Raw genomic sequence first — 26,871 nt, 5'->3', positions numbered from 1 at the left:
GGGACAGATTAGAAGTTGCAAACAGGAAGGCAGACATTTAAGAAGTTCCCTTTGTAGATCACACACTGGATTTGGCTTTTCTCTCCAATTAATTTGGAGAAGGTGATGAGGAGAGGCAAGAAATCAATACAAGGCTAAGCAACGGAGAAAAATGAAATGAGATTCATGAGAGGGAACCGTATCTGCGCTCCATTCCCACGCCTCCGTTTACAACCTTGAAATAAGGCACATTATAACCTGTTTTTGTTTCATTCATTTATTCACAGATTGGAAAACAACCCTAAAATAACACTTTTTTCTTAATGATTTGGTCCCTCAAGGCTCAATAGATTTGGATCAACAAAAGCAAAGTTAAGAAAGCTCATCTTTTTTTTCGTTGAGAAATTAAGCAGTTTACTAACAAGCAAGGAATACAGAAATACTTCTACTTTCAAAGAGATAAATCTCACAAAATCTGGTCAGTTACAGCATCCTAGCATGACTCTTAAGTACAAAATCTCTAGTCATACCAATGTTTTGACTTCTGCCTTTAAACAAATGAGCATTAACTATGGACTTGATCAGTTTGTACCATAAGTCTGAGAAAACATGAAGATTTGTACTAAAATGTTAACTCTCATGCAGACCTACACATGGCTATGCATCGATGCATTTGACAGGCTACTGGTTAGTATACAAACACCATTTACAACAGTGTCCCCAGTTAAACAGCATCTGTCTAAACGTAACAAAGGACATCGATTTAGTCTAGCTCTTGTGACTTTGTGCTTGTATACACAGCAGACTTGAATATTTGTACAAATGTACTGCTTTGAATTCAATCATGGCTATTTTCTCTGTGGTTGCTGTAATCTCATCCTCTCTTACTGACTCATTTCTGAGACATTTTGGCTTTTGACAAATGTCGCTTCCTCTTTCCCCAGAATTTGCTGAGTAATTACCATCACTTCCATCGTAACTGGGAGTGGGGGATGACTGATATTTTATTCCCTTCCTGCTAATTAGCATCAACAAAATTGTGCCAGAGCGTCGTGTTTCTTAATGGTGACATAATGGTTCAGTGTGTGTGTGAGGGGGCTGCCTGAAAGAAAGAAGAGAGGGCAATAAAAAACATGTAAAAATCACTCAGCTCTATGCTCTTCATTTGAGAATGCCTCCTTTCATCTCAGTCATTGTCCTCTAATGAGCAGCGCTGCTGCTGCCTCGGAGTCCACTTAGCCACAAGAGGATACTCCTGTCGTGCACGGGAGAAAGATCTAATCTGGGCAGCATCATCATCATCCACCCAAACAAAGAAAGCAGGGTAATATTTGCTCGGCTTTCCGTTTACTGGAACCTTAAAGCGTGAGGAAGGGGGAGACAGGGGATGCCAGGAGGACTTCCCTTCTCCTCCTATGATTAATATTCAACTCCATCTTCTGCAGTGATCCCCTCACTGCACGTAGGAGAGAGAGAAAAAAAGCCCTGCAGCCCTTTGGAGAAATACATTTAATGAGCAAAACTGGGTTACAATCAACCTGCTGCTGATGCTGAGGATGTAAAAGCAGACTATTATTAAATAATTCTGCCCCTCGCTTGCATTCTTCGCCTGCAGAACATAATCTGAAGATGTGATTGAAGGTTAAAGTTAAGTGGAGTTAAATATAAATACGGTCTTTGTTCGGTTTGGTTTTATAAGCTGGCAGGAAGTGAAGTCCTCAGCCCTCGAGGGAGGCATCTGCTGCAGTGGTAACTTTCTCAGGAGAAGAGGAGGAGGAGGGAAACAAGAATGTCATATGTGGACAAATAAAGCCTGTCTTGTGAGTCCCGTGCACGAGAAAGGATGCCTTTCTTGTAAATTTGCCAGAGAGCAGCGAGCGTGTGTAACAAGCTTTAATGTAACTGCCCATGTCATGGCTGTAAACCTGTGCACAAGTCAGTTGATGCACAAAATACTAAGAGTCATAGCTGATGGATTTGCACATTGCTGTTATATATCTGCAACTAACTATACCCAAGTGCAGGAATCTAGTCTGATAGTTCTGTCTGTTGGTGCAGGACGTGTCCTCTTCAAACCCGCCATACTGTCAGTTTTCATTGTCATTTAAGCAACGCAGACGTACAAAAATATACTCATTGAACAAACTGATAAAAAGTAAACAAGATATTTGTCACAAAAGCTGAGAAGCATTTTTCAGTCAAAAACAGCAAACATTGTAACCAGTCATACGCTGAATCAAAAGACATCTTCCATTTCAGAAGGAGAAATAGTGGGAGGAACTTTTCTGTTTTTTTATCATTTGGCAACCACTTTCAGGGGTCTTGACCCAGATTTTTGGAACCACTGATCTAAAACAACCAGTCTGATTAGCTTCACGCAAGTTAAATCTTCTATTTTTTGGATGCACTTTCAGGTTTAGACAATCCAAAAATAGGCTGACATCGAGATAAATGATGCTTCATGTGATTTTGATATCTTTTCCATCACAAATATGATAAAACTACATATTATCCAATTATGTAGGATCACAGGACTTGTAGGTGACTGTTGTGTCCAGTTCAGTAGCTTTCTGCTTGTCTAATAGCACCTGGTTTCACAGTGGATCAAGGAGTAAAAGAGGCCACACCAGCCTTCAGCATCACTTATTCTTACTGGAGACAAGAAAGACAGCAGTAGAGACATAAATAGACCACAGACACAGAAACAATCAATGAGGAAGCAGTTATTACTAAAATAACATGATTTTTGATAGGTTAGCTCATTTCATCTGTTATTTTGATTTGTATTTTGCTTGTAAAATGGCAACACTGAACAGCTTCTGTAATGCTAACACTGAATACAGAGAGAGACTGGATGCATTTATGGTGGATCGATTGTATCTGAGGTTATCTGGGAATAGCTGTGTAACTGATGTAAAGCACATTTTGCATGGTTTCTTTATGGGTGCGGGTCACGCACCAGAGAGACGTTTAAACTGAGGCGAGACAGACCAAACAGAGAGAACAGTGTGTGTCAGCGGGAGGAGCGAGGTTTGACGAGGAGGACGACTGGAGCCCTGCTACACCGGGCTGTGGTCCGGAGAGGCGTGCGTGGCCGTCACCATCACGCACTCGGTGGCTGTTTCCTTGGTCCTGCGAAGGCCCGTGTACAGCCTCTCGTCCAGGTTAGCAGTCAGTTTGTCCGTGACCTCCGCCGTTATGGTTTGTGGGCCGTAGCCTGAGGAGTCGGGCAGCTGAGGGGGCGAGCGCTCGTCCAGAGGGTCGGGTGGGTGTCCGGACTGTTTGCTGTCCTCCTGAGGGTCGGGTTGCTCAACTAGAACTCCATCTTTTTCTGAGATGGATGTAGGAAGAGTTGGAGGAGATGAAGATGTGTGGTCCTCCTGCTCCTTGTCCTTCCCTACATCCTCTGTGGGTTCTAACTTTGGGGTGTCTGGAGTGCTGCCGGTCCCGTCGCTGGTCTCCTCGTCCGGAGCGCTGACAATGCGGGGCAGTGTGCTGTGATAGCTCGTGTCCAGGGGGTAGTTTACGCTGTCACCCCTCCGTAGTGGCGTTCGCTGTCTCTCAAAGGAGGACTGGAAGTGTCGGACGCCAGGGTCGCTCCACTGTTTGTGCCGCTGCCACTGCTTTCGGAGGTGGACTCGGGAACGGTGCTTTTTTAGCGGTGACTCCTGCTGGTCAAACTGAGGGTCGTGGCGGAGGAACTCATGGAAGAGCGCGTCTGTCTTTTCGTCTATGCTGTAGTCTCGCCGGTGCAGGGTTAGCGGTGCAGGTGGAGGCTGCACAGCTTCTCGAGGAGTCAGCATCTGACCGTATGGGAACCAACTCAGTGAACCAGCACTCGCTTCAGCAGCAACTCCCCCACTGGCACTCAACAGCAACTCCTCTTCAGGATCCTCCTCAAAGAGATGAGACTCAAAACTCTCCCCGATTGTACCCGTTCGCCCTGCGTTGGTGAAATGGTGTCTTTTCTCGTGGGCTGTTCTGTCTTTAGGGCTGCCGCTGATGCTGCTGCTTCCAAACAGTCGCAGGTCTTCAGGGCCTCGACATGGAGCTTCTATTGATGCATAGCCGCTGTCCATCTGCAGCAACTTGCGAGTCCCTGTTTCTCCATCGCTGCCCCCTCGCTCTGATTCTGTGCTTCCCTGTTTCCTCTTTATCGACTCCTTCCCTCCCAACCTCTCATCCACATATGCAAAGAAGTCCTTGTCGTCCTCTCCACCCTCTGCCTCATCCCCTAGATCCTGGGATGGGTAGCTGGGGAGACCTCCTCTTTCTGTCTCGGTGCGTCCGCCCAGCGAACACACACTGTCAGCATCACTGCAGACTGAGTTCCTGTCATTGTTGCTGCTCTGGTCAGAGGCGGCGTACTGTTCGAGTGTTGCACGTAATGACCAGATGTCTCTGTAAAGTGACTGGGGATCCTGGGGGTCGAGTGGGTCCAAAGGGTTGGTGCCTTCCCTTCTTGCCATGGATCGTGCTTCCTCTTGAGGATCAGGGGACAAGCCAATCACCCCTGGTCCTCCATGGCTGCAGCTGGGCTCCACCATCACCTCCACCTCTACCCTGTAGTGTGGAGCACAGGGATGGAGAGACGAGATAAAATGAAAGAAATGAGGAGGAAAAGGAGAAACAGATAGACACGCAACAGGAGTGTCATCGTCAGAGCGTTTACCTACGTTCTTCTGAGACATGGCTGTGTTCACAATGCACAGAATGATTTTTATGGCTTGCAATGGTTGCTGGTGCATGTCCTGAATGTGAACTCACAGCTGAAGCCACATGAGCTCAGCAAGTTCTCAGAGGCTCGTCTTAGGATGTCAAATTTAAAGGATATTTATTAGTCAGAACATAGCATGACTCAAAATCACTAAATGATCATAAAATATCTTTCCTCATGGCAGCTTCCAGGTATTGATTTTATTTTCAACAATAAATATCAGCCCCCAGGAAATACAGATTTAGTTTAATCTAATATTCAACTTTGGAAAATAAACGGTTACACAATGAAATGTTTGAATTAGATCTGATTATTACTGTTGCATTACTTAATATTCTGCAAAATGTGGACTTATATAGCTGCAGAACTAAAAATAACAACATCGCGGTGACCTTTGTCCCTTTGAGGACATCATGACATTATCAGACCATGTCAGCGATGGAATGGTTCCTGATGCCAGATATTAACCTCATGCCCTAATTCTCTAGCCCACTCTGGGAATAAAGTGCACTCTGGGAATCACCAGGATCTGGCTTGAAATCATGTATTCTTGTTTACAGGGATCTTCTTATAAATAGATTAGACTGTGGTAAAGTAATATCTAGTTATACAGGATTATGGTTCTTTTTTTACATAACCAAGTGTCAGAGCAAAGCAATTACTTGAAAAATGACAGGGAAGATTCTTAAGTTCAGTTTACTTGAGGATAACATTTCACAAAAGTGCACTTTTATGTTAACGCAAAGTGGTGGAGAATCGGAACTTAGAGGTTTAGGCCTGCTATAAATCATTGCACAGGTTTTTCTAGCTGCAGTAAAGAAATGAGGCAGCAAAGCAGTGGACAGGATGAATGGCAAGGGAATTAAAGATACCTGCCGAGGGAGGGGGGTGGTGTGGAAGGAGGTGAGAGGAGGCGTGTGGTGGGCTGGCTGGGACGGTAGGCGACGTCCTGGGTGCGGGCGATGTACTGGATGAGGTCTATGTGGTGAGCATCGTTGTCGTCCTGGTCCATGCTCTCGCTGGCGGCTCGCTGGCGTTGGAACTGCCTCCTCTTTGGAGAGCCTGGCGAGAGCAGCAAGTTTATACCAGTCGTGTGACAGCAGGAGTGAATTTACACTTAATTCCATCAACTGTGAGAGGCGGGGTGGGGCAGGGGAGCTGGATTTGGGATCTTTTTTTGGTCTCTTGGTATGACAGAGAAAGAAGTGAGCGGGGAGAATGTGTATACAGGATGAAGGAAGGATTTACTCAGGGGCTCAAACTGATTTGGAACAACCAAACTTTGCGTCACTGAGCCATCTGTCTATTACGCTTGTGTGTGCGTATCTCAAACTCAGTCAAAAGGCAGCGCGCAGTTGGTTGCGGGAGCCTCATGCTTAACCACTGTCTGTTTACTATCAAGAGCATGCTGGTTAAAATGAAAAAATGCACGTCAGAAAGAAAATTTTACCACAGCATTGTTGCACATCACGGCTGCATTAGATCTTTCTAAAAATAATATGATAAAAATACACTTTACACCTTCAAGAATCCATTACCTCTGGTGTCCAGACTCGAGGCTCTCTGGCTGCTGTCCAGCTTCCATTTCTTGATCTTGAAGTAGGGACTGGCTCCCTCCAGACTAGCATGGCGCCGCAGTTTAGTCAAGAACTGCAGCACGGGCCTCTGGCTGCCTGAAGCGCCCCCGGCTGGAGAGGCAGCGCTCCCCACCGCGGCCCCTTCCCCAACGCTGACACTGCTGCCTGTGCCTCGGGGCCCGACTCCCATCATCTCGATCTGAGCGGAGAGAGGGACAGAAAGAAACGTGGTCAGAAAGGAAACCTGCCAAGAGTAGTAGACTGTGTATAATCCTGTCTGACAGTGATGTTCCACACAGGCTTCCATGTTTACCCATCAGCCATCATTCGTATTGGTCCTCCCTCAGGCTCCATGACCCTCTGATGTCGGTGTGAATGACTCACTAGTGGGTGTAAAGACTGACCGACTTAAGGAAATGTATCACTCTACCAATGATTAATGATTAACTCCACAAACTTCAGGCTGACCTAGATTCTACATGGCTCAGACTTTAAAAACATGAGCTCTTGCAGGTAATTTGTATGCATACTCAGTACGTACGAGGTATTTGCACTCATGTGTTTTTAATGTGTGGCTCTTAAGTAAGAAAAGCGCTGTGTGAAATGCCAATTAGTTGTCAGGAGGAATGAAATACTGCATATTTTACAACAGTTTAAAGTGACTTACAGAGGTCGAGCTTGGCTCCTTGGTGCTCAGAGCCACAGTGTTCATACAGAAGCTGGTATCCACCACAGAGTTGAGAGTATCTCCAGGGAGGGCGCCGCTGGGATTCACACTGAGGCTTGTCAACGCTGTTTGTGGTAGTGGACACAGCATCGGCTGAAGGGAAGCACACAGACACAAAAAAAACAGATTTGGTAATCTATTTTCATTTTTAGGTAACATTTATGACTGAATATCAAGTCCAAATTCCCTCCCCAGCTGTCATCCTAGCACGTGTGACTGAACAGTTTTAGCTACAGTCCCAATAAACTGTATTCATACGCTTGAATTTTTTTTCTTTTCTTTGTGACTTTTAACAAGTTCACCAACAAATCTAAATTGTTTCAGGCAGCATGATTTTTGCTTTTAAGTGATGCCTTGTACTTTCTAAAATCTTGTTTGAAGAAATGATTTCAGACAGAAACAGGATTTCTCAACATTTGCTTGCTGATAAAATTAAACAGAAAAGTTTGAAAATTTGTGTGACGCCACTGATTAGGAGCTGCAAAGTGCTCGTCTGGATACTAGCATAATGCATTCATGGATTATATCCTGGCAAGTGTTTAAGGATGTTGTTTAAGCTTATTAATACTGAAAAAAATAAAGGTGCAGCAACAATATGCAAACACAAACCCACTGTATGGTGCTTATAAAAAGTATTCATTCACTGGAAATGCTGTTTTACTATTTTTTAACAGTAAATCATGGTCAATATAGATTGGATTTTGGCCAAGAATCTACAGAAAAACAGACTCTTTAATGGCAATGTCAAAAGCAGACTTTACACTGTAATGTCAATTAAAAATAGAAAATATAAAATAAGAAGACAAGATTGTCAAGTTGCATGGTGATCGTAAGTGAACCGCAATTGCATTTTTCACTTTGGAATGAAAGAGTCTTTTTTGTAAATTCAACAAATCAGCAAAGGCCAATTGTATTGAGCATTATTCAGTGATGAAAAGCAGAGTGAATACATTTCGTAGGCACTGTAAATGTGAAGTCAATCCAGGTGAAATGAGCAGACGGAGGGACCTCACAGGGCACACATGGTCAATACGTTTCCTTTAGCAGACCCAAGTGAAAGATGTTCTAATTGGCCCCGGTCAAGACTAATGATACACAGCAGGTCACGGCTGTCACCTGGAAAATGGAAAGTGCTGACTTAGCGACGGGGCGCGTCGTCGCGGTGATGGTGTTCTCAGCTGAGTCACACTCATGGATGGTGACTATCTTGAGGGCCGGTGGGGTTATGTGGAGGTGAGTCAGCCGGGCGTTCTTCAGGTGGTGGAAGTCGCCCTCGGTCAGAGTGTACCTGAGGTGGACAACATGGAGTAAAATAAGAAGCTACAAATCCTGGCAAGATGAGACATAAGTTGCACACACTTTCTGAGTTTTAAGTCACAAAGCTTATCCTTCCTCAAGAGACAAACAGGCAAGAAGAGATATGTGCCTTTTGGATTTAGCCCTACAGAATAATTTCTTTTGAAGAATTTGTATATCATGCTGAGAGCTTTAAGAGAAAACTAGTGCAGTGAAATAATGAGAAATGGTGCACAGCATACATTCATCATTCTGAATTTAGAATAAAACTAACAGAAGTGAATTAAATGCAGTAAAATGCTCCTTTGATCTCAGAGAGCAGTAAACATGGCTTTCACAGACATTAATGAGAGTTGGGTGCTGAATCATACGCATAATGTGGGTTTCGGTGTGTGTGTGTGTTGACTTTCTGACCTGCGCCCCTTCTCCTGGGCCTTCTTGCCGTGATCGAAGAGCGCAGCCTCATTGAAGGAGACACGGCGACCCGTGGGGCCTGTGGAGAGGAAACGCTCCGTCTCTTGGTCGTGAGAGCTGGCCATGGACAGGCAGTCTGACTCATCCACCCTGATGGTGATTTCTACCCAGAATTATAAAGAAAAGAGGCAAGAGACACTTAATCAGGTAGGTAGATGAATGAAGCGCACTTTACGAATGCACTCTATAGTTGATTGTAACTTATTTGAAGCAAGTGAGTGAATTTAGAGTTTTCAGACGTAGTATTATTGGTCTGTTGATCACGTCATTGCTTTGGTTCAAACTGGAATATCTGAACAACATTCATGTTCCCAAAAGGATGAATTGCACTTTTTTTTTTTTTTTTTTTTTTTTTAACGATTTCTTGAATTTTACTCTATTCCCATCAGCAGGCCAAAAGTTTCACTCATTCAGTGTAATTTCTGAGTCATGCTCCCCAGAGGAAATACCCCACTGTCTTAAGTGGTCCCCTGACTTCCTCTTATACCACAATGATATAAGTGGTTTTGAGTGAAAAGTGTCAACAATTTTTTGATGAGTTGCTATGAAATCTGACACAGACATTCATGGTCCCCTCAGGATTAAATAAACAAACATTTAGTCTTGAATTGTATGTGCAATTTGGGCTATACAAAACGTGATGTTTAGTCACATATGATTCGCTCAAGAAGTCCTTATTTCATGTCCCCCATGGGGCCTTAGATGCATGTCCTGTACTATCTGTTCCCACTCTTTTCCTGTCACTGTTCAACCATCAGCTGTGTAGTAAAAATAAACAATGCCCAAAATACTTTGAAAGCTACACTGTCCAGTCAGCTTACAGTATATCTGGAGCACGATACTATATATTTCAGCGGTATTCACTCCCCACCCCTTGGAACTCATTTCAACATTGAATCACCAAGACTCTTCTGTGTCAGTGGAAACAGATTTCTACACAATAAAGCGAAATAATTAAAAATGTAAAATGTAAAATAAGTGATTCCATGAGTATTTACCATCTTCAAGTCTCAGGTCTCAATCAGTCTTGCACATCTGGCAATGCAATTTAACCTAATTTTCCTTTGCTAAACTGTCAGGTTGCACTGCGATCATAAGTGAACCACAATTACTTTTCACTTGGACATGAAAGAGTCATTTTTTAAAATAAATTTCTGTTGAAAAAGCCAAGTTAAACCATGACTATGATTCAGTGATGAAAAGCAGGGTGAATACTCTTTATGCACACTGTAAACTTGTCAGTGCAGCTGAATTGAGCAGACAGAGGGTCCTCACAGGGCACATTAGGTCAGTAGTCAAATGTGTCTTTTTTATGTATTTTTTTTATTTTTTAAAAAGCCTAATTAAATTGACCATGACACCATAATAGTGCACCATTCTATATATATTTGAACTGACTGAAGCAAACTGAGGACAAGCATCTGATGCTAAGACACCATTGTGGAGGATCTCTATGATAATATCTCGAACTGCTGACTGGAAAACTAACCAAAAGGGCTTACAAAAGCAATCTGGTGCCAAACTAATGCTGCCCTTTAATAAATCAACTTTCATTGGATACAGAGTGCTTTCACTGGTCCCAAACTGTCAAATTGTGTTCCAGGAATGGCACAGCTACTTAAACTAATTGGGGTGGGATCCCAATATTTTAATGGAATAGACATTGCACATTTGCGCTGACGTGGTAAAAATATTCCTGCCTCCATCAGTCCTATCTGTCCATTTCCCAGCTTCCCTATCTCCATTACTCCTCCCTCACTCAGTCACTCGCCTCGTTATCAGTTCTTCTATCCCTCCCTCGCTACATTTCCTCTCTGTCCATTTTCCTCTTACCGTGGGTGGGCTGAGACTCCTCCATGTAGGTGGTGTTGGTTTTCTCAGGGTCATTGCTGGCCCTGGGGCACACAAAAACATTCGGATCAGTCCTGTGACATGATTACCCCTGAAGTCTGTCTTTCATGTGATGGACCCCGCCGATGCAGGCAGCCACTTGGGCTACCGAGGTTTTACAGTCAGCAGGGCTGTCCTTGCTGCTCAGAGACACCTGGACTTTCAAATGCACTTACAGGTGAACAGCTTAGAGAATCATTTATAAAACAAGCGTAAGGGTACGGTGATAGGAGTGAATATTCACTATGCTGTTTGTCTAAATGGCTGCCTCCCTGGCTGTATAATCAATGTAAATCATTGCCAGTAACCTGATAACCTTAAGGGCCGGGGGACCTCTTGGCCTGATAAAGCACGGCGCTTTATTGGATTGTACGGTTCCACTCATCTTGTTTAGGGGTATTACTCTTCTGCTATACTTTTTTCTGCAAACCTCTCAGTTTTTAAACATCTTTAATGGCAGTTGATCTCCATGGTGCTTCTTAAAAATCTCATGCACAGGATTTACTTGATGAGGCAGAAAGAAGAAACTGAAAGCTCTTCCCAGTCATTTCTCTCCATCTGATTTCTTCGTGCACGGCTATGAGTTGCGTGTGTGTGTGTGTGTGTGTGTGTGTGTGTGTGTGTGTGTGTGTGTGTGTGTGTGTGTGTGGATGTTAAGTGACTTGAGGGATTTCTCTATCCACCCAGATCTGTGTTTCTCCTTGTCTTTCATTTCCTCTGTGGCTCCCGCTTCTCCTCCATACTGCGTATGTGTGTGTGTGTGTGTGTGTGTGTGTGTGTGTGTGTGTGTGTGTGTGTGTGTGTGTGTGTGTGTGTGTGTGCTTTCCGTGCGCTGGGTTGAGACGCAAGATTAATCACTGCCGATGGCTGCTATGAAATCTCATTACACTCATCATTTGTACCAGCCTGCCCGATTCTCCTCTCGCTCGCTCCCTTAGCCTTTTCACGCCTCAGCCTGTGTGCTTTCTGTTTATCTGCATCTAGCCGCTCTGCTCTTATGTGTTCGAGGATACGTGACGATGCCGTACGAAGGGACAGAGAGTCTCCAGGGTCAGCCATCTGACTGCTGAATAAACACAGATGAATCACAAATAAATGAGAGGGAATACTGAATGTAAGGTGTTTTCATAACTGGCCCCGTGGGGGTCCTGACACTCAAACAGCAGACACGTATAATGAGCCAGTGCATCGTGTTGTCCTGCTTTCGAACGCTTACATGTCTCTATAGGGTAATATTAGTTTCCCATCACCTACTGCAGTTCTTTGATTGTAAAGATGCTTCCGTTTGTTTGATGACTCGCTTTCTGCCTCTTAATGGAATCATGCTGGAGAACTGCTGTTGGCTTCATTTGCAACCACGATGAGCTTTATCTATTATGCATGTATGCAAATTTAATATAAATACCGGTTTGTCTCAAAGTAGCCGTTGCACAAAAGCTCAGGAAAGAACAGCTTCTATCAACAAATGGTGTGTGCTCTTGTGCTTTTCATGCTGCACCTGTGCACCTGGATCTGCAGTTCAATCCGCACTTTTTTTGTTGGAACTGCGTAGGAGTGGTGTTGATTTAACTTTTTAGGATGTAGAGTTTGGTGATATTTTGTTAGATTGCATCATTTGGAGGTTTTTCGAGGGATTAAAACCACCTGGAAACAATATAAAACATCGTAAGGGAAATCAATACAACAGTACACTCTATTGTCTCAAAATCAGCAGAATTAAACCAAAGGTGAACATTACAGGTTTTATAAGGTTATCATTCATTACAGCACGACTTTTATTAAACTGCAGAGCTGCTGCTTTTATAATACCCAACTTAGAATATAACTGAGCTGGTTCCTTAGAGCTTCTTGGAGCTTATGTGCTGCACAAATTAAAAGTCACTCTAGATGATGAGGTCGGGTGAATTGCTAAAAAAAAAAAAAGGGGAAAAAAAGCTAAACTGAATGCATAATTCCTATATCGCACCTTGCACAGCATTGCCCTCCTCGACAGCTGCGACGGCAAGCGATGAGGAAGACGGAGATGAAGATCAGCGTCCCTACCAGGAAGATGGAGAGGATCACCAGGAGGAGCACGTAGCCATCCTGCTGCTCCTCGGCTTCGAACGGGATCTCCTGAGGTACAAGAGGGCACAAGGATATCATAAGTGAGGTAGACTGAACTGTTAATAGACAGATGCTGATCACATTATGTGGCTGTTAAAGACGCTTCCAACCTCTAAAGGATGATTTATGTTGTAACTTTCTGACCTGACAGAGATTTTTTAAAAAAAAACACACCTCCACTCTCTACTCAGTCATATTTTTCACCTTCTTATGCTACCAAGTTCAGAACCAGAGGTAAAAATAAAACCATCAATAGGCCATGCTGGCCTTACAGGGCAAAAGTACAAAAAAAAAAAAAATCAACATTGCACAGAAGCATGAACTTTCTAGGTTCAGTTTAAGGGATTTACAGACATTTATTTTGCAACATGATATGCCCGACACCAAGACTACAACTGCAACTTTTTTTTCCTCCACAGAAGCAGCTTATAAGATTGATTCAGCCCCACTGGTTGGTTGGCCTGCATAAAGTGAATCTATAAATACCACAGTGCAATTAATCAATAAATGCCAGGGTTATTAACCTGTCTATAGTGTACCTTAGCTGTGGGAAAGCTCTCATAGGGAGGACTGCAGCTGAAGGAATTAACCACACACAAGCAGCAGCAGTGGAGGCTACTGTTTTACGTAACAACGTTCAGTAAAATCTCTGGAAAAACTTCACTCAGTCCACATAAACAGATATGAAGCAATTGCAAGAATGTGTTCCTGCAGCAGGTTTCTTTTTGCCCATGCCAGCTGCAAGCACAGAAACGGTTTCAATAAAATGATAGATGGCAAAATGAGAGGGAGACTGGAGGTCAACAGCGGGCTCCGTTCTTTTCCAGAGTATCAAAACAGCCTGACAGCCGAGGGTTATATACCGATAACAGACCTTCAATATCAGAATGATGGTCTTATAGGTGGTGTGTCTGGCTGAGCTCTACGAGGAAAGAAGTGTTAATGAGTGCTAGACTCTGACATCACGCTGTAATTTCTGTGCGAGGGGGAAATTAAAGCTGAGATTAGATCAGAGATTTAATTATTTCAGGTCCAGGTCAGGATGTTCTCTATTAGCCAGTCAATCGGCCAGAGGAGAATATGAAGGCGAAGTATGGGTCTGGTGATGAGCTGCACACAACACACAGACACACACACAGGAAGTTTGAGAATTAGCCAGTGGTGAAAGGCAGACTTACTGTGGCGTTTTCTGGTAGGATGTTCCAGACGGTAGACTCATTGCTCATGGTCCAGGCCGACTAGAGAGTCCCCCTGAGAGATAACACATGCACACACACACAAATATACAAAGGAAATGACTGTTATTGGAGCTGTTCATCAAATCACAAAGTAAACCACCACATGTACTGCACTTTGCATGTTAATAAATCTAGACGTACTGGACATGCAAGCTGAGGAGAGTCACACGGCGAACAGAAAATTAACATTTTGCAGCAAGAGAATCTTACAGTGAAAGGCTGCAAGAAGAGGCAGAAATCTAATATGTATGTTGTGTGTTTGTACGCATGCGTGCAACCCCACTGAAGATGCAAGCATCTCGGCTGTAAATCATCACCCATAATTCCATATCAGCCCAAAGACTCTCAATCTGAGAGAAACACCGGCTCCAGCAGCTGAGTTCCACTACCGCCGCTGCTGCTGCTGCTATGCTCTGACAGATCATAGCCATTAATACTGCTACTGCTGCACCAAACGCCCACACAGTCACACACACACACACACACACACACACACACACACACACACACACACACACACACACACACACACACACACACACACACACACACACACACACACACACTCATCCTGGACAGATCTACTCACCCAGCAAGAGGGAAGTAACATGCCAGCAGCATTCAGCACTCCTTGCTCGCCTTGCCAGTCACTGCAGCACTCAACTTTAGCACCACAACCTGTAAGCTACTCCTGTCTCAATTCCCTGCCTCTACCGCCTGACAACTGTTACGGGAAGCACGCCGGGCTGTGACCAGAAATGCTTTCCTTTGCAGTGCTCGCACCACATCCTGCTTTCTAACCAGCCCCAGTGGTCTTACCCTGATGGAGGGCAGTGCGCAGCAGCAGCAGCAGCTCTGGATGTGTCGGGGGCTGTAGGTTCAGGAGTCTCCTCCTCAGCTCCCTTGCTGCATCCTCGAGCCGCCTCAGCCTCACCCAGCCGACTGAAGCCTGAGCAGCAGCAGCAGCAGCAGCAGCAGCAGCAGCAACAGCAGCAGCAGCAGCAACAGCAGCAGCAGCAGCGTTTCCCCCCTTCAGGGCTGGCCCACTGGCCTCAGAGCAACAGGATGGCACTGCTGCATGGCTGATATCAAGCATAAATGCAAAGCAGAAGGATTATTCAAGTGTTTGCGTGGTTAAGTTGTGCATTACATAAGTGGCTGTATTCAACAAATGCACAGAGATCCCTCATAGATTTACATTTATGCTGATGATTATACAAAAATATATAACAGAACATGTTCATGTTTAAATAAATGTGATAAAAATAACACTCTAACCAGATGGTAATAATATGCAGAATGCACTCACAATCTGCTGGAAATAGAAAAATAGCATATTTCTGACAGAAAGCTGTTTAAATCAGTGTATCCTCACACTTTATTGAGATCTGCTTACTTTTGCTGTGTACCAAACCTTGAAGATTGCTCTACTGATGAGCTGCCAGAGCAGATGGTGAGACATGGGTGTCCCAGCAATGCCGTATCCCATCATGCTTAACAACATTTCCGTCTATACCAGCTGCATTACTGGTATCATGGAGAGCATCGCGTTCGCTTTTGGATTTCGTGCCATATCTCAGCAATAAATACCTCTCAGTGATAAATATGAACATAATGTCATAAATTAGGGGGAAAAACAACAGAAAGCACATCGCTTCTGTTTCTGCTCGCCAGTATTTTCACCAAAAATAAAATGATTCTAGAAGCTGTTTCCTTCTGGAGGTTTAAGCTGATGAAATCTTTAGGATGTAAGAATCGCATTATATTTGTAGGCGGGGAATTGGCCGCAGATGGTGCAATTTTTCGGCTATATTCCGATCAGCGACGTTATACTAAGCCGTCTAGATATTTCACAGGCGCTTCTGATTTCCATCGGTCCGGTGGCAGCGACACACACGCACACACACACACACACCACTTGGCCGACCACAAACACACAAACACGGACTCACCTACTCTGCTGGCCTGGTCCACGACACGAGTGGAAAGGGGCGAAGCCAATAACACCACAGTCTTCCGTGAGCACTTTAATGTGGACTTTAAAGCTAAAAGTATTTATGAATGAAACCCCGCCGCTTAAGACACGCCCACCACCCCGGTCAGAGCCGCACCACGTGACGCAGGGAGTGAGGTAAAGCTGAGTGATGGAAGGTTTTTCACAAAAATAAAAAAATAAAAAAGAAATCATCCTGATGCTCAGTCAGTCTGCAGCTGCGTCAGAGGAGGGGAAGCCTGGCAGCCTGCACTTAATGTAAACCACCGCCTGCTGCAGTTGACATTATTACAACTGTAAGCTCTGATTCTCACTGGTGCTGACTGATCTGTTCTTGCATACGCAGCCAATATCACAGGATTTTGGTGCCAAGACGTTTTTAGAAAATTCTTGCAAATTTCCCCAAAGAAATCTAAACCTGAGGTCTCTCAGGTACAAAAGTATTCAGACCTTTAGTTCAGAACTTTATGGAATATGGGATACACGACACAGTCTATTGAGAACAAAAACTTCATTCCCAGATGAAATCAGTGGGTCCATATCTGTTGTTGCCTGTGCAGCCAGTATCACAGAATTTTAGTGCCATCTCCTGGTGGTGTTGGTACTAGTTTCAAACAGAAAATCAAGCAAATAAACCAGGTCAATTCCTCTTTTCTAAACTAAGGTGTCACCATGCATTCTTTAGTAGTGCTTTGATGGGTTCGTGGCCCTCCCAAATACTGACAGAAGCACCGTGGTACTCTGCATATATTAAAACTGTTACACATAGTATTCAGGCCGAACTTTTTGGTCATCTTGTGTTGCAGATTACATTTTTTAAAAAATAACATTTCCACCAATCTATGATCAATAACCCATAGTGACAACATGAAGACATGTTTTGAGAAATTCTCACAAATTTCTTAGAAAATCTAAACCTGAAATCTCTCATATGCCAAAGTATTCAGACCTTTTATTCAGAACTTTACATACCTTGATTTTGGCAGTTTACGGGATACACCATACAGCCTGCTGAGAACAAAAACTTGGTCCCCAGATGAGGTTAGTGGGTCCATATATTTTGGTGTTTGTGCTGCCAATCTCACAGGATTTTGGTGCCACCCTCTGGCAGTGTTGGTGTCTCACTAGTTTCAAACTGAAAATGTGGAAAATAAACCAGACTAATTACTATTCTCACGATTTTGGAGGTCCATGTTCCTTCTAAATGCTGACTAAATACCAAGCCGTCCCTCCTAATATACAGTAGAGGAAATATTTAATTCCATCACAGCTGTCAGGGATCTTTTATTATTATTAAGATAAGACAGTCATCTTGCAAAGTATTCTATTTCAGTGTTTTGATTGTCATGGAACTAGAGTTATGAAGTTGACCTCTTTAGCAGCTCAGATAAACCTGGCTCCCCACAATGTCTCATGTTAATACTACATTTTAGCATCTAAATGTGTTTTTTCATTAACCCAACAGGAAAGGCAACTGAAAGGTGTTTTCAAATCAGTAGCGGAAACATATAGGTGTAGATTTTAGGGAGATACTTGGGCTATTTAAGACATTTGCATTTGCCCCACTCAATTCTGTATATTTCCTTATATAAAGTGGCTAAAAAAAATGTATACAAAGTTTTTTTTTTTGTTTTTTTTTTTTTTTAGCCCTTTATCGCTTTTCAGCATTGGAATATGCTCTATTTAATTAGGCTTTCTTTTTTTCTTTACAAGGATTTATAAAATAGATTATTTCAAGTCAAAGTGAAGAGAGATTTAAATTTTTTAAAGTCAAATAAATAAAAATAGAAAATATTAAATAAGTGTTTGCATAAGTCTTATTTTAATACAGGAAAGAGACTTTTTGTAAATTATTGTCATAAAAAAAAAACTCATACTGACCACAATTCAATGCTTAAAAGCAATGAAAGGGGCAAACGTCCAGGATGGGTAAATATATTTTATAGAAAGTGTAAATAAAAACATATTCACCATAAATTGATGCAATAAAAGAACAACATTGGTAAGTAAATAAATAAATTGATAAAAACTGACACCCATGCGAACCAAACACTACTGTCTGAATCAGTTCTTTCTTACAAAACAATAATATTTACCTAAAATGGTGCTAACAGGTTGACATTTCCACAGCGAATCCACAAGTTCACAACCAGTCCACAATAATTACCCTAAAAGTTTGTGTCGGCTGTTTCTCTCAAAAGACTACTCTACCCAGCATCCTCTGCGCCGCCGTAAAGCCTTCTGGGTAGCTTCCCAACGTCCTTGTCCTACCAAGCGCACACCGACCGCCTCCACGCAAAGGCTCGGGATCTCTGTCATTCACTAGTGCTTGAATAAAACCAAACTTTTCAGACATGATGGCAGCAAGATTCCTCCGTCGTGCTCTCCCGGTGCTCAGGCAGTCCCGCTCCTACGCCGAGGCCGCCTCCGGGGCCCCGCAGATGTCCTTCACTTTCGCCTCCCCGACACAGGTAACGCTATCGGCGAGGCTTCTCGGGCCCAGCTAGCTTATCGGCTAGCTTTCGTTTCTCATTGAAATGCAGCGTCACAGTTTGTAGAAAGCTCGGCGTATTTAGCAGTTTGCTACTAATACGTGCTTTCTTTTTTATCGCAGTACACAAAACTACACACAGCCAATTAGTTGCTTTTACAGCTAAAAGTTTGCAGTGTTTGTTATAGGTTTAGCTTTGCTAGCTAACCTAGCTGTCATTCACTGTCTTTGACCAGCAGTGTGTGGTATTAGCTGCGGAATTATGAATGTAAAGCTTCACTTTTTTTCAAATGCATAAATCTTCTTGTGAATTTTTAAATACGTGTTTAAAATGTGGAACATTAGCTTGAGTTTAAATGCTTTGTGAAACCACAACACAGCAATAGAGCTCGAAATGCTAAACTGTAACCTTGAAGCTGGTGTCAGTGGAGCATGATTCACTAAACCACTGTTTGGCCCAACAGTTGCAAACCTGCTACCAAGAAGTCGTTTTAATGTGACATATGCATTATAAATAGAAATGCAAAGTTGGCAAACTGTTGTTTTATTATTAGAAATGGCTATTGACAATGCTCTGCTAGACTTCATATTCTATTTTGCAGTTTTGTACTTGCATCGTTGATTTAAGTAGATTAAAACTGTATTGATCCCAAGGGATATTTAAGCATCCAGTGACTTAAAAGTAAAGACAAAACATTAGGCAAAATAGAACTGCATATTGACAAGAATGCAATGTAGTATAACTGTGGTGTTATTTATACAGCATAACGTGTAATGCAGCATATATTGTAGTAGTACATATACAGCAGAGAGGTAATATTGTCTTTAGCATGCACAGGGACAGAGTTGACTGAATGTTATTGTAGTGCAACATTTAAGATTATTCAGTTGTGAATGTACTGGAAAAGTCTGCAGCAAATGTTGTGAGGTGTAGAGATGACTGTCAAGGGAGAAAAAAGAAGTTCTGAATCTGTCTGGTCACTCTATAGTTATTTGAGTTATTTGTTTGAATTCATAGCACGTGTGTTTTCTATTTCAGGTGTTTTTCAAAGACGCCAATGTGAAGCAGGTTGATGTGCCCACGCTCACCGGTGCATTCGGTATCCTTCCAGCCCACGTTCCCACCCTGCAGGTGCTCAGGCCTGGTGTTGTCACAGTCTTCAATGACGACGGTTCCTCTGCTAAATACTTTGGTGAGATTTTCCTTTACTAAAATGGGAAAATGACCTTAGACAAGCCTTTTTTGATGTCATTGTCCTGCTGATCAAAAAAGGCTGCACAGTTGTGGCAAAAATGCTAATCGTGATTTCTTTGATTAATTTTGAAATCATGATTATCACAACTATACAGTGGTTTTAGAGACAAAATGTTTTTATTGCACTTGCACTGAACTCACTTTAATGTTGTGCTATATTCCAGATATTGTACATATCCTTGCCTCAAATGTATCTTAAAATAAAGTTCTTCTTCTCTTGAATTCAGTGTATCTCCTTGAGGTAAAACATAAATAAAATTATACCCAAAACACATAATTCGCTGAACATCTGCTTAAAAGTAGAAACTACATGTAAATATAGATTTCCCAAATGCCTCACATACAAACTACAGTAGATGTCAGTGCTGTGCAAAGAAAAACCAGTAGTCTAGACTCTCTGTTACTGTAGCACAGCAACTCAGACCTGCACGTGACCACAATTTAGTTTTAAAAAGGGAAATAAGGCATTCTAAGAGATTTATATATTTATCAAAGTTAGATCCAAGAGATTTCTTCAACTTGGGCTGTTTTTCTCCAAGTGTAAATGTCTGTGTGGAGCTGACTATGACAAGAGCACATGTTTTCAACCTCAGTATCGCAGACGATTGTACTCATTTAATGGCAGGAAGCCAAAATCGTGATTGTGATTAATATTTTATTAGTTGTGTAGCCCAGTGAATAACCAAATCCTAAGTACATGTGCTGATGACACCCATTAGTGGAACCTGCGAGTGGACAAATGCATTTTGTCAAATTCTTCATGTTAACCCCCAAATTTTCACTTGAATGAATCTATTCCTGTAAGGGTTTTGCTGCCAACTTTGCAAGTAAATACCTCTGATGTCTGAATCAGAGAAGCTTAAGCTGTTGAATTCTACCAAAATTAAAAGGTTCTCAGTTTTTTCCTAGCTATTAAAATGGTAGCTGCCTGTTAAATGCAACAATTAGCTGAGAATGTGGACAGAATCTGTTGCTGTAATGATATCCAGGAAGTGGGGAGTACTTTGGGGCTGTATTTTGTAAAAGTCTTAAAATACTGTTAAGATGGTAGTTTCTCTGCATGTATAGTTACCCTCTATATGTTTGTGTTCGCAGTGAGCAGTGGGTCAGTAACAGTCAACACTGATTCTTCGGTGCAGCTGCTAGCTGAGGAGGCCGTTCCCCTGGACCAGCTGGACATTGCAGTAAGTATAGTGTTTACCTTTACATCTGTTCACATTGAAGAGCCTACCTGCTCTAATGTTGGACAGTATGACCAAATATATTGTGAGATGGTACAAATTTGACAGCTGTAAAAACTTTAACCCTGCAGTTGAAGTCCTTAACCTTTTCTTAACTGCAATTTTGTAAATCAGTGAGCTGATTTTGCATTCACAGGATTACTCCATCAGTATGACACAAATTGTTTGGTAATTGTTTCTACCAGATTGGCCAAAAATGAAGACATGTTTACTTCAGAGCTTTTATGAACTTTCTTTCCAGAAAACTGCCATATCAAGACAGATCTATATTGAAATGTTTACACACATTATTCAGGCTTCATTTTTTTTAACTTTCTTCTGTAGATCACATTTTAAAGAATAAAATTTCCATCAATCAAGGCTCAATAACCCATAATGACAACATGAAGACATATTTTTAGAAATTCTCACAAATATACTTAAAATCAATACTTGAAATGTCTCTTTTACAAAAGTGTTTAGACCTTTAATTCAGAACATTGCATACCTGGATTTGGGCAGGTTCTGTCATTTCTCCTCTCAGAGTTCACCAGATTTGACTGGAAGCATCTATGAACTTCCACCAGCAGGTTTTTACACAGATGTTCTGTTGGGTTTAAAGCTCTGCTACTTCAGAGCAGTCAGATTCTTGTCCTGAAGCAACGTCAGTACTGTCTTGACTGTTGCTTCAGGTCATTTTTGTACGCTCTGGCAGTTTTCTTCTTTCTGTATTTAGCTGCATTATCCTTCCCTCAAATGTACTGCCACCATTATGCTGTAACACAGGGATGCTATTAGCTGGATGATAAGTAGTGCCAGATAAAGTACTTAAAGTTCTGTGCAAAGAGAGAAGTTGTATCTGTTCTTCTGGAAGCAGTCATAGATTAAGAAGTAGTTTTATATCCTTGTTTGTAGTCGCATTTTATTCTGCAGAGATTTCTTGGACTTGGTTTTAGCTCTGTCATGTTTGGGGCTTGTTTTTACATACAAAGATGTGTGTTCAGTCAGTAAAATTTACAGCCAGTAATTCCAATCAAATTTTAGACACATTTCAATGATAAAGCAAATGGGATGCACCTGACTACAGTTTGAAGTGTCACAAGAAAGAATCTGAATATTTTTGTAAAGAAGTTTCACTATTTGATTTTCAATCTACTTCCAAAACATTCTGAGCACTAAATGTTTTCTCCTAGCCATTATGTATTACTGTGTGTAGGTTTAGGAAAACGGCACTTCTTTCAATTCAAATTTAAATCTGCAACACCATTAAGTTTCCAAAACTAAAGGGATGTGAACCCTTTTTGAATCCACTAAAATTCCGTATACTGTGATAGATGTAATCCATATCAGTCAGTCTCTACCTGCACGGGTATGTTTTAGTTTGCGTTGCACAGGAGATTACACAGATCATGAAAGTACGTCTTTATGTAAAATGCAATTTTGTTATTTCAACATGCAAAAAGGCAAATGATGAAGAGTGTTACAAAAGACCGTACAGATATGTTTGCATTTTAGAGTCCCTTCAGTTTGATGTCTGTGACATGTCATTCATAATGACTAGTTTGATTTAAAAAAAAAAAAAAAAGTTTCACCATTTAAATGCAGTGAAAAAAATTACAGTTAGTGTCACATGAATAAACACTCTGATTTGAAATAAGTCCTGAAAAGTAATTCACCCTAATACAATCCAAAATAAATCCCGCTGACACGGTTCCAAAACATGAAAACTTTGACAAAAGCTAGGATTTGGAGCAGAGTTTATTAATTGGATTGTGTTACTTTGCACAGGTGATCCTGTAATTACAGTCACCAACCCTGTATTTGATGTACAGATTAGTCATGCAACAGCTGCATTGATCCCTTCATTATAAACACTTTATTGATTGTTATGGTCTTATATTGCATATTTTAATGAGGTATAAATGTGTGGGATCAATATTTGTGGTATTTAATGAGTATGAATGCACCTTTTGACCTTTAGGTCTGAGATTTATTGTCACAACACAAGGAATTGAAATGCCAATTTGGTAATTTGTTCTTTTGAAATCATTTAATATATTCCTATTCACTGTGTGTTTACTCTGTGGTCATGGTTGTCAGTACAACGTGGAATTTTTAAATTTGGTTTCACAAAACACATTTCGACTTCACCTTCCCGAACGGTTCATTTAAATTATTGCATAGGGGTGGGACGAGACACAATTTCCACGAGACGAGACATCTCACGAGATTGAGTTCACGAAATCGAGACGAGATTTTAACTACCGTTTTTAATAATACATGAAACCTATTTTTCACAATATATTTTCTTTTTATTAAGCAGACTGCAACGTCATTAACAAATTTAACTCTAAATATCAGCTCTTAACAAACAGGAGTGTAATTCTCTGCAATAAAATAGTTTTTTAGCTGAGAAGGTTAACAAACTAAAAGTGCTTTCTTTTTAAAGTGCAAAACAAAATGTGCAAACATTTGTGGATAACTCAAAAAATAAATAAATAAATACTAATCTGTTGTTGTTTCGAGGTTGTTTTTGGTGGCGTGGTCAGGTTCAGGCTTTTGTGGTAGTTCTGTAAATGTCTTTGCATACAGCTCGTGTTAGCTCCTGTATATGGCAACATCTTTTTGCAGTGTTTACAAACGGTTTGTGTCTTGTTTGCGGATATTTTACCATCTTTTTCTTCCACCGGAAAACCAAAGTGTTGCCACACTGGAGATTTAAAAGTTGGGGATGGATCCTGGATTTCTCCTTCGTACTCCATTGCATTTCTGGCGGTTCTCTCTGTCTCGACTGCAGCACGTCTGTGCACACACCGGCACACACGTATCAAAACAACCCGCGCACTCATTGCGCACTGTTGCCCCTTAGTGGTGGGGGGTGTCATTGCATAACTCAGCAGTAGTATATTGAACAGGCCAAGATAAAATAAATACTAAAGGACTGTCACTTAAACTACAATCTCGTGGAAGGCGTGCACGGGAATTCTCGTGACATTTTGATCTCGTCCCATCCCTAGTATTGCAGCAATTATCTTTGTACCTGATGTGTCCTTGAGCGCTTTAATCCTGAGCATCTCTGTTGTTCTGTAGCTGACTTTGGGTTTTGACTTTCACTGTGCATGTGGGCGAGCAAAAATCTGAATTTCTGCTTTGATATTATTTTTGATGGTGTATGTGTGTGTGTGAATCAAGTTTGCACCTGCAGGGCATACTTTATCAGTTCAAGGTGTTTGAGACTGTAGCTTCCCTTCAAAGTACACGTGAAGTACAATTTGTCACAAACTGTACAGAGAAAGGAACTTTGAAGTTCTTACAAGACAGTTTGGAAAATGGTCGTATCTTTTTTGGTTGAGGTTTCTGAATGTGCTTTGCCACATAAGTGAAATGACTGGAGTAATGTTTTTTCTAACATCTGGTCAGGCTGAGTCAGTGTTGACAAATGTCTTGAGAATGTCAATCCAGAGTGGGTTTGACAGTTCCCTATGGATCTTTTGTTTTAATGAGATTTCTGTGATTGATGTCTGTATCCAATTTGCGGAGGCTTGCATAATTCCTGATTGTCCACCCCGGGCTTGATCTTTGAAGGCAGAGACCATCCTCTGAACCCACACAACATTTTTTCCTTCTGATTTTTATCGGAGGGGCTGAGGAGCACCTCCCAGCTGATGACTATCCATCTGATCAGTGTTGCAGTTGAGCTTCGATGTCGAGTCCTCGTTTAAATGTCAGTTTTGTTAATGCTAGGCTGCGTTATTGTGCACTGGCTGCCAAGGTGTCTGTCTTTGACCTTGGGCAGTGCCAGTGTCACTGTCAAGCTGACTTCATAGCAGTAAATGAGTTATTTTTTTTCCCCTCGTCGTCTTCCCCCTCTGTAGTAACAATGCACATGAGCCGGCACTGTTAATAAGGAGGGAAAGGTCAGTCACTGTTGAGTTATAGCAGATGTGTCAAATCCCTACTGGGAGACCTTTAACTTCCAGCTATGTTTGGCATTTCTCGTTTCTAATCGCGACTGTGACAAATGGAGCTTTCAGAGTAAAGAGGCAGTGGGGATTTTCTCTGCTTGTCTTTCTTCAGTTCTGACTTGTTCTTGCTCGGACTTGATATTAAGACTGTTCCATCCCAGTCAGCTTCAAAGGGGATTTTGAGGTGATTAGAGTTTTGCAAAGTCTTGGTCCAGTCATTTTCTCTGAATAGCAGAATGGTGAGCTGAGATTTTTGTTTTTCTAGCTATGACGAGGGTGCGTTTGATGGAAGTGGAAGCGCTTTTGCTTCACAAATATAAAGTCTACATTATGGAGGTTGTCATTTCTGTCCCTGTTTTACATTCATAGCTCCATGATCTGTTTTTCTGTCTATTTTTAGGCAGCCAAGGCCAACCTAGAGAAGGCCCAGTCTGAATTGGCCGGTACATCTGACGAGGCAGCGAGGGCAGAAGCTCAGGTCAGCATAGAAGCCAACGAGGCCATCGTCAAGGCTCTGGAGTAGACCTGTGGTACGTCCTCAGCTGCACGACTCTTTGCAAAAAGTAATAGTGACAGTATAATGTGTATCAAACTGAATCCATCCATTTATTTTTTTTTCTTCTAGGTAATCTTTTCTGTTGCTTTGAAGGAAATCAGTGGTCATCTGTGTTTCCAGTTCAGTCAGTGTCCAGGAAATTCCAGGCTTTCTTTGTACAGTGGATGAAATTAACAATAAATTTATTTGGAATTACTTCTTGATTGTGTTTCTTTAAAGAGGGGCTGCTCATTTAAACATGTTTTTAGGAGTGCTATGACGCATCAGTGCTGGTCTTAATATTTCTAAATGTCTGCATTTCATGGGTTGAAAATGTCTCAGTGGTAAAGAAATCGTAAAACACTTGGAGATTTATTTACATCATGAAATTCATATTTATGTGATCCATTTTTATCATTTGCTTACGGAGGATCAGCAAATTAAGAATTTCATTGTAAATATAATAGTCTAGTTTCTTTGCATGTCAATAAAACTCTTGAATCTTGAATTTAAAATTTAGAAAAAGAACATTAACACTGTCTAATCAGGAGGACGGCCTGTGAAGCTGCACTCACTTTCAGATATAACATGAGTATCCTGACAATCGCAGGATTTTATAAATTTTTTTGCAAACCCTTTACTTGGTTGTTTCAATTTTTGCGCAAATGTTCCAACTTGTGTTTTTGCTGGTTAGAGATGCACCACCAGACTGCATTCTTTCCCTTCTAACCCTCATTCTACCTTCCTTAAAACTCACTTTACCACTCCCAGACTGCCCTCATCCTCTCTTGCACCCATATTGCCTCAGCTCCAGCATCTCTGCCTTTAAGCTGAAGCTAACAGCTCAAAATGATGCGGCTCGGACCACAACATGAATGTCCAATTCAGGGGATTCTGGAGGGTAAAACTCTACTTCAAAAGAGCCCTTTGTGGCGTATGTGTCAGATTCTGTCATTATTCATTTTTCTGTGGCTTGGGGAGCAGCTCCTGCCTCACACATCCCTGCCTCTCAGCCCCTCTCAGACTGCTTTTGTAGCATTTTTCAAAATTATGCAACGATTGGCTCAGAGCTAGAGGTTGTTTCTTCACATTTTTAGCTGCTGCATGTAGAACCTTTGGTGCACAAACATTTAAATCTAACTGTCTCACAGATCTTTAGAATTCAGCAGTGTGTTATAAACTGTTCTCATTAAATACTTGCCATGCGTTGTGGAAAATGCATCTCAAACAGTGATGTTTTCTGTGTAGTGATATTAGCTGCCACTTGGGGGCAGCAGACAACAGATATAGTTTGTGCCAGAGTACATCAGATAATCAGATATTTATTTTACTTCTCGGCAAACCACAGTTTCAGGGAAGGAACTGTCATTAGATTTGTCATATAACCGTTGCTGGATCTGATTAGCTT

General features: G+C 41.8%; 2 protein-coding genes across 5 annotated transcripts; one reads left to right on the top strand and one right to left on the bottom strand.

The window, feature by feature from the left end:
• Positions 1–237: 237 nt before the first annotated feature.
• On the bottom strand, positions 238–16,115 carry cbarpb (CACN subunit beta associated regulatory protein b). Of its 4 annotated transcripts, XM_023286250.3 has the most exons (11): positions 15,957–16,115; positions 14,824–15,086; positions 13,945–14,017; positions 12,627–12,775; positions 10,604–10,665; positions 8,711–8,873; positions 8,117–8,288; positions 6,941–7,093; positions 6,235–6,472; positions 5,569–5,758; positions 238–4,542 (listed from the first exon to the last, which is right to left on the bottom strand). In XM_023286250.3, the coding sequence occupies exons 3-11, from the start codon at positions 13,990–13,992 to the stop codon at positions 3,039–3,041; spliced, it is 2,679 nt and encodes an 892-aa protein (XP_023142018.1). In that variant the 5' UTR covers positions 13,993–14,017; positions 14,824–15,086; positions 15,957–16,115; the 3' UTR covers positions 238–3,038. The 4 variants fall into 4 exon arrangements, with proteins under 4 accessions (XP_023142018.1, XP_023142019.1, XP_023142020.1 ...); XM_023286251.3 differs by lacking the exon at positions 14,824–15,086 and having other exon boundaries at positions 15,957–16,107; XM_023286252.3 differs by lacking the exon at positions 14,824–15,086 and having other exon boundaries at positions 15,961–16,074.
• A 2,125-nt stretch (positions 16,116–18,240) lies between these two features.
• atp5f1d (ATP synthase F1 subunit delta) lies at positions 18,241–25,679 on the top strand. Its single transcript, XM_023286249.3, has 5 exons — positions 18,241–18,468; positions 19,528–19,681; positions 20,839–20,927; positions 25,329–25,458; positions 25,554–25,679. The coding sequence occupies exons 1-4, from the start codon at positions 18,352–18,354 to the stop codon at positions 25,449–25,451; spliced, it is 483 nt and encodes a 160-aa protein (XP_023142017.1). The 5' UTR covers positions 18,241–18,351; the 3' UTR covers positions 25,452–25,458; positions 25,554–25,679.
• Positions 25,680–26,871: the final 1,192 nt, after the last annotated feature.

Source organism: Amphiprion ocellaris, chromosome 2 (genome assembly GCF_022539595.1).
Source record: "Amphiprion ocellaris isolate individual 3 ecotype Okinawa chromosome 2, ASM2253959v1, whole genome shotgun sequence".
NCBI lineage: Eukaryota > Metazoa > Chordata > Actinopteri > Pomacentridae > Amphiprion > Amphiprion ocellaris.
This window is presented reverse-complemented; position numbering and strand designations above follow the sequence as displayed.

What these genes read in the sequence shown, in the direction of transcription:
- cbarpb (XM_023286250.3), bottom strand. Translation starts at nt 13,992, where the DNA reads ATGAGCAATGAGTCTACCGTCTGGAACATCCTACCAGAAAACGCCACA. An exon ending in TCCTACCAGAAAACGCCACA is followed by an intron (nt 12,776 to 13,944) that starts GTAAGTCTGCCT and finishes CTTGTACCTCAG; the next exon opens with GAGATCCCGTTCGAAGCCGA. An exon ending in GGAGGGCAATGCTGTGCAAG is followed by an intron (nt 10,666 to 12,626) that starts GTGCGATATAGG and finishes TGTGTGCCCCAG; the next exon opens with GGCCAGCAATGACCCTGAGA.
- atp5f1d (XM_023286249.3), top strand. Translation starts at nt 18,352, where the DNA reads ATGATGGCAGCAAGATTCCTCCGTCGTGCTCTCCCGGTGCTCAGGCAG. An exon ending in CTTTCGCCTCCCCGACACAG is followed by an intron (nt 18,469 to 19,527) that starts GTAACGCTATCG and finishes TTTCTATTTCAG; the next exon opens with GTGTTTTTCAAAGACGCCAA. An exon ending in TTCCTCTGCTAAATACTTTG is followed by an intron (nt 19,682 to 20,838) that starts GTGAGATTTTCC and finishes TTGTGTTCGCAG; the next exon opens with TGAGCAGTGGGTCAGTAACA.